This window comes from Andrographis paniculata, unplaced genomic scaffold, assembly GCF_009805555.1.
Source record: "Andrographis paniculata isolate CXL003 unplaced genomic scaffold, ASM980555v1 Contig124END, whole genome shotgun sequence".
NCBI classification, from domain to species: Eukaryota; Viridiplantae; Streptophyta; class Magnoliopsida; order Lamiales; family Acanthaceae; genus Andrographis; species Andrographis paniculata.
In genome coordinates this window covers 7,501-15,000 of record NW_026137396.1, presented here as the reverse complement: position 1 = coordinate 15,000, position 7,500 = coordinate 7,501, and the positions used below count along the sequence as shown (strand labels likewise).

The 7,500-nt window shown below is 39.6% G+C and overlaps 1 protein-coding gene across 3 annotated transcripts in view; it reads left to right on the top strand.

Annotated features, from left to right (window-relative positions):
• Positions 1-2,144: 2,144 nt before the first annotated feature.
• LOC127251414 (uncharacterized) overlaps positions 2,145-7,500 on the top strand; it is a 6,432-nt gene continuing 1,076 nt past the window's right edge. Inside the window, exons 1-2 of one of the 3 annotated variants that reach the window (XM_051275109.1) lie at positions 2,149-2,275; positions 2,354-3,359. In XM_051275109.1, the coding sequence (XP_051131066.1) occupies positions 2,172-2,275; positions 2,354-3,359 (1,110 nt within the window). In that variant the 5' untranslated portion in view covers positions 2,149-2,171. Of the gene's footprint in view, positions 3,360-3,441; positions 3,487-7,500 lie in introns of those variants that run through there. The other 2 variants (XM_051275100.1, XM_051275091.1) reach the window with 2 other exon arrangements.

The window sequence follows — 7,500 nt, the reverse complement described above, 5'->3', positions numbered from 1 at the left end:
CATATTCTACTAAATATAAAAGTTTGGAGCCCGATGAGTTAATTATAGAAATTAGCTTTTGAATAAGCAGGTAGCTCCTGAGAATAAGCATAAAGCTCATCTGATTTGAGTAAATAATGGGACAGGTGTACGTTGGAGGAGATTTGGGTGAAGTTATAAAAATCCAGAAAGTATCGGTAGGAGGTAAGCAGTAGGGAATTAAATCTAATTTTAAGAAATTAGGTATTTATGTTGCATGTGATTCTGATTCTGATATTGATATGATATTATGTGGAATCATTTGGTCAGTGCATCTATATATGTATATATGTGTGTGTATATGCATGTGTGAAACTTCGTTTTACGATATTTGATATACGTATTTGATCGTGTTGGTGAATTTATAAAAAGGAGGATAGGTGGGCCGTCTCACCAGCCCTTTTCATTAAATTCACTTATTGACATGCTGCACACATCGCACGATTTATCGGATATGTTTTATGGATCTATCGTTTAGTCGCCGTGTGCGGTAGTGCTAGGCGAGGGCATCATCTGGGGTTAGGATATTCGACCCCGATGTACCGTAACACTTTGGCGATAGTGGACGATAGTAGTCGGACAACTGGGTGACTTAGTCGCACGGTCATTCAGGGATTAGACCCATTGCAGTTGAGACGTATTTGGTCTAATCATTCGTGTTCGGTGTTGTTCCACTCATTGGAGTAGCTACTAGTGAGGTCTACCGGTAGTTTAGGATCATATGCCAAACTCCAAACGCGATCCCGTTAGGGCGTGCGAGGAGGAGTAGAGTTTCCGGGTTTCCTTCGGGTGATTCCAGGTTGCACGGATTCTACTACGCTACACGGGGTAGGGCTAGACAGGAGGGTCCTATCTTCGCTATCACAGACTATGGGGTGTCTTGTGGTTAATGGCGACAACGCTCGGCTATCCATGTATTGATTGCGGGAGTCGTATGGTGGGTATATGGGAGTGACCGGGTGACCGTTATATTATTATGGGTTTACCAGGTCCTTCCTTGAGCCGAGGATTTTCCGGCTATTTATTGATGATAGTCTAGTGAGCTGTTATTATGGAGCCGAGGTTATTCCGGCTGCTCACTTTGACATATGTATATGGGTATATGTGCATGAGTTGTCGATTTTGACATTATTGTTACATTATTTCAGTATGGGCATGGCATGGCATTTATTTTGCAAATGACGGAAATTAAACTCTATTTTCGAGCATGACATGGCATATTTTATGTTAGTTCTTAAAATGGATTTAATTCTAGACTGCTTTTAAGAAAAATATTTGATTCAGGTACGCATGGCACCTCCGGGACAGGGGACGTCTCGGGAGATAGAAAGACGGGTTGAATGAGTGAACTGCATCTGATGTATTATATGTAAATTCTAACTAGAAAAACCTCCCGTTTTGGGAGTATGTTTTTGTAAATATTTATAAACTTGTTTTTTTTGGGAATAATATAATGCTTATATAATTAATTTTAGCCTTAACACTGTGTTGTGGGGCCCGAAGTAGGAGGTGACGACCTCATGATGCAGTGTGGCGGTAGCATTTCCAGTATGAGCCAACTGGGGGTGTTACAAGTTGGTATCAGAGCCTAGGTTTGATAGATTTTGGCTCTTTGAATTAAAAAGGTTTTGAAAATAATAATGATATTGAATTGGTTTGGTGAGGTTTGGGTTTTGCGGGTGCATTCATGTCAATGTGATCTATCTTTTATTGTTATGCTTGGTTTAGCTGTGTGCTGAATTGATATTGAATCAGGAAAAATTGGGGGCAGTATGTCGAATTCTCGAGGTGGTGGTGTACGTAGGGCTATTCAAGGCCCAGAGTTTGATCCTTCGTCTGATGAGTCACAGTATCCTGTGCCAGCGCATGTACCAATAGAGGCACCTAGTCAGGATTTCTTTCGGCAGTTTATGGCCGCGATGATGCCTCAACAGAGGAGTTTCATTGATGCTGTGATGCGGCATAACCCACCAACATATTCTGGTTCAGTGGAGCCAGGAGTCCTTGAGTTTTGGGTTGAAAAGATGGAAAAAATATTTCGTGTTGTTCAGGTTCCGCCAGATCAACGAGTTAATATTGGAGCCTATTTCTTGGAAGGCCGAGCAAATCGGTGGTGGTTAGGTGAAGAAGCTGCAGGTGTAGACCAAGTGGATATGACTTGGGATGAATTTAAAGCAAAGTTAAAGGCTAGGTTTATACCGTCGCATATTCGAAAAGCGAAGAAGCAAGAATTGCTGGACTTAAAGCAGGGCTCGATGTCAGTTGAGGATTATTTTGTGAAGTTTAATGAGTTGGAGATGTATGTTCCTGACTACTTTTCCTGTGAGCGAGACAGAATTGACCATTTTGTAGACGGGTTGCAACACAGAATTCAAGAAGCTTTAGCGGTGTTGGATATCAGTTCATTGTATGAGGCTTACGAGCGTGCTGCCCGATTTTATCAGAAGCAGGAAGTCAGACAAAAGGAGAGTGAGAAGGAAATAGGTTATCAACATCAGGTTCGAGATAAGGGAAAAGCTAAAGTGGAGGATGAGCCCAAGGGTAAAAAGAAATGGTGGCAAATGTTCAGGTCTGGGCCATCGTATAAGGGGATTTCGATTAATGAACCGAGTCAGGAGAGGTCTCAGCAATCGGGGGCTGTTTGTCGGCGTTGTGGAACAAGCCACCCAGGTACTCGTTGTGATAAAGTTCCATTGACATGTTTTAAATGTGGTGGTAGTGGTCACATTGCCAGGTTATGTCCAAGTGTGGTAACTGCAAGGGAGTTTCCAGAACCGAGGTTTAGGCCATGGCAGCCGCCGTCTTCGCAGTCACAAGGGAAAGGATTAGGATCATCTTGGCGAGGGGGACGAAGTCAGTCACGTTCGTCATCTAGGCAGCCAGGCAGAGGACCTGACCAGCGTGGACGAATAAATGTTCTTACCCAAGCAGAAGCTGATTATCATCCAGGTGAGGTTTTAACGGGTAGATTTCTGGTTTGCGGTTTTCCTGCTCTTGTGTTATTCGATTCGGGTGCAACGTTCTCGTTCATATCTAAGCGTCTAGTTAGACGATTGGGTCTGAATTCATCAGTAGAAGTGGTAGTGGAAGTTTTACTTCCATCAGGAGAAGTGCTGGAATGCCGAGAGCTTTTTATGCAGATTCCGGTTAGTATTGAAGGGGTTGATTTTGTTACTAACTTGTTGGGCATCAAGCTATCCGAGTTCGATGTAATATTGGGGATGGATTGGTTAGTGGCATATCAAGCTCAATTTGATTGTCGAAAAAGATCAATTTCGCTGGTTGGAGCGATGGGCGAACAGGTGAATTATGCAGGATCTGCCAGACAACCTTCTATGAAGGTAATTTCACCCCTATCATTTCAATCATTTATTCGTAAGGGGTTTCCAGTATATCTGTGTGAGGTAAGAGATTTGACGCAAGGGGAGCAGCGATTGCAAGATATTCCTGTAGTCCGAAATTTTCCTGATGTATTTCCTGATGACATTCCGGGTATGCCACCAGCTCGTGAGGTGGATTTTACTATTGATATTGTGCCGGGTGCTGAGCCAGTATCAAGGGCTCCATACCGGATGGCACCTTTAGAACTAGCCGAACTTAAATTGCAACTACAGGAATTGCTAGATAAGGGTTACATTCGGCCTAGTACATCGCCTTGGGGAGCTCCAGTTTTATTTGTGAAAAAGAAGGATGGAAGTTTGAGGTTATGTATTGACTACCGTGGACTGAACAAAGTCACGGTGAAGAACAAATATCCTCTTCCGAGGATTGATGATCTATTTGATCAACTGGGAGGTGCAACTATATTCTCAAAGATTGACTTGAGATCTGGATATCATCAGCTAAGGATTGCAGAGCATGACATTCCGAAGACAGCTTTTCGGACTAGATACGGGCATTATGAATTCACGGTTATGTCCTTTGGGTTGACTAACGCCCCGGCTGCGTTTATGGAGTTGATGAATAGAATTTTTCAACCATAACTCGATCAGTTTGTGGTGGTATTTATTGACGATATCTTGGTCTATTCCCCAGATAAAAAGACGCATGCAAAACATTTGCATGTAATATTAAACATATTACGTGCAAGAAAGTTATATGCCAAGTTATCCAAATGCGAGTTTTGGTTGAAGGAGGTTGCTTTCTTGGGGCATGTTGTTTCTGGAAAGGGTATCTCAGTAGATCCTTCTAAAGTGGCGGCAATCATGGATTGGCCAAGACCTACCAATCAATCAGAAGTAAGAAGCTTTTTGGGTTTGGCAGGATATTATCGGCGATTCGTTCTTGATTTTTCGAAGGTTGCAAAACCATTAACTAATTTGCTGAAAAAGGATGCAAAGATTAACTGGGATCACGAGTGTGAGTCATCCTTTTTAGAATTGAAACATCGATTAACTTCAGCGCCAATTTTGGCTTTACCAGTGGAAGGTGAGGATTTTGAAGTGTATAGTGATGCTTCGAAGCAGGTATTGGGATGTGTCTTAATGCAGAATCAAAGAGTTATTGCTTATGCATCACGACAACTAAAACCTCACGAAGAGAATTATCCGACACACGACTTGGAAATGGCAGCAGTTGTGTTTGCTTTGAAGATTTGGAGACACTATCTTTATGGAGCCCATTGCAGAATATTTACTGACCATCAAAGTTTGAAATATATCTTCACCCAAAAAGAATTGAATTTAAGACAAAGAAGATGGTTAGAATTGGTGAAGGATTATGATCTTGAAATTGTGTATCATGAAGGCAAAGCAAATGTTGTAGCCGATGCCTTAAGTCGAAAACCAAGGCATAACTTGGGCTTCATGTCGGTTGCTGATGAACTGTGCCAAGATTTAGCGCGGATGGAAATTGAGGTACTTGGACGGGGTATGACTCGGGGATATTTGCAAATGATACAAGTTGAGCCTGAAATTTATGATCGCATTAGAGCGGCTCAAATGGAAGATAATAAAATGGTTGAGCTTGCAGTGAAAGTTCAGTACGGTCAGACTCAAAATTTTAATATTGCTCCAGATGGGAGTCTTCGATTTCACGGGAGGTGGTGTATCCCAAAGGATCGAAATGATTTGAAAGAGCAGATTATGAGTGAGGCTCATAATACACCATACTCAGTGCATCCGGGGGGAAATAAAATGTATCATGACCTACGTCAACATTTTTGGTGGAAGGGCATGAAGAAGGATGTAGCCAAATTTGTTGCACGATGTTTAAATTGTCAAAAGATAAAAGCAGAACATCATAGACCAATGGGGTTGCTACAACCTTTAGAAGTTCCACTCTGGAAATGGGATTCTATCGCAATGGATTTTGTAACAGGACTTCCAAGGTCAAAGTCGGGAACAGATGCAATTTGGGTAATTATAGACAGATTGACCAAGTCAGCAGTGTTCATTCCAGTACGTATGACTTGGAGTATGCAGAAATTGGCCAAATTATATGTTCATTATGTGGTTAAACGACACGGTATTCCTGAGGTGATCATATCAGATCGTGATCCACGTTTTCAATCTCGATTTTGGCAAAAATTGCAGGAAGCCTTTGGTACTCAGTTGCATATGAGTACTGCATTCCATCCTATGACTGATGGTCAGTCAGAAAGAACTATCCGTATTCTGGAAGATATGCTAAGAGCTTGTGCTATGGAATTTCAAGGGAGTTGGGAAGACCACTTGGATTTAGTGGAATTTTCATATAATAATAGCCATCAAGCAAGTATCGGAATGGCTCATTTTGAAGCTCTTTATGGTCGAAAATGCAGAACTCCTTTGAGTTGGGACGATATGAGTGATCGACTGATACTGGGTCCGGAAATGATTGAGGAATCGAAAAATAAGATTCGAATTATCAGAGAAAAGATGAAGGCAGCTCAAGATCGTCAAAAGAGTTATGCCGATAGAGCCCGACGTGAGGGTCAATTTCAAAGTGGAGATTTTGTCTTATTGAAAGTATCCCCAATGAAAGGTATTAGAAGGTTTGGGATTAAAGGAAAATTGAGTCCGCGTTATGTTGGACCTTATGAAATTGTCGATCGAGTTGGTGATTGGGCCTATCGGTTGGCACTTCCAAATTCTATGGAGCGTATCCATAATGTGTTTCATATATCTCAGTTTCGTAGGTATGTTGCAGATCCTTCTCATATTTTATCTCCAGATGAGATAGAGCTGAATGAAGATCTTTCGTATGAAGAAAAGCCTCTGTGGATCATGGACACAAAGGTCCGAACCATGAGGAATCGAGATATTCGTATGGTGAGAGTAATGTGGTCCAGACATGGAGCGGAAGAGGCCACGTGGGAAGTAGAACAAGAAATGTTCAAAGCATACCCACAATTGTTTAATTAAGTTGCCTTGTTATGCGTTTGAGTTTAGATTTCGGGGACGAAATCCTTTTTAAGGGGGAGTGGATTGTAATGCCCCGATTTCGGAATGTATAAAATAATATTATTATAGCAAATAAATATTTGACAATAGTAATGGAATCAAGAAATTAATATTTTGGGATAAATTATATTCCAATTTTGTATATTAGTTATAATTAAATAGACTGTTAAATGGATAAATATCGATAAAATTAAAAATAAATATAAATATAAATATAAATAAAATATATAATAATAATAATAATAATAATAATAAAGGTAATGATGATGAAGATAATAATAATAATAATAATAATAATAATAATAATAATAATATAATAAATAATATAATATAATAATAATAATATAATTATAAATGTAAATACAATCTTACCTACGAAGGAAGGAGAAGGAGAACGTGAAGGAGAAGAAAGGAGAAAAAAAAAAAGGAAGAAAAAGATTTAGCCGTCCGATTCCAATTCCGACTTGGGTATGGTATTCCTTGCTATTCGTAGAGTCCGATTATAAATTTTAATACGAATTTTGATATTGGAGTATTAAATTAGAAATTCTTCAAAAATTCAAAATTGGCTATTTAGCTATTTAATCGATGAATTTCTTTAGCTAATAGCCTATTCGTAGCGCCGACGTTATATTTTGAGAATTTCGTACCAATCCAAGTCGAATAAAAAAACGGCAGTATATTGCACCTGCCTGCTTGTTCATACCTTTGCGTATTTTTATTTAATAATCGGGCAATATAAATATTATGAGGTAGAAGGATTTTATAGCTAGAATATCATATTCTACTAAATATAAAAGTTTGGAGCCCGATGAGTTAATTATAGAAATTAGCTTTTGAATAAGCAGGTAGCTCCTGAGAATAAGCATAAAGCTCATCTGATTTGAGTAAATAATGGGACAGGTGTACGTTGGAGGAGATTTGGGTGAAGTTATAAAAATCCAGAAAGTATCGGTAGGAGGTAAGCAGTAGGGAATTAAATCTAATTTTAAGAAATTAGGTATTTATGTTGCATGTGATTCTGATTCTGATATTGATATGATATTATGTGGAATCATTTGGTCAGTGCATCTATATATGTATATATGTGTGTGTATAT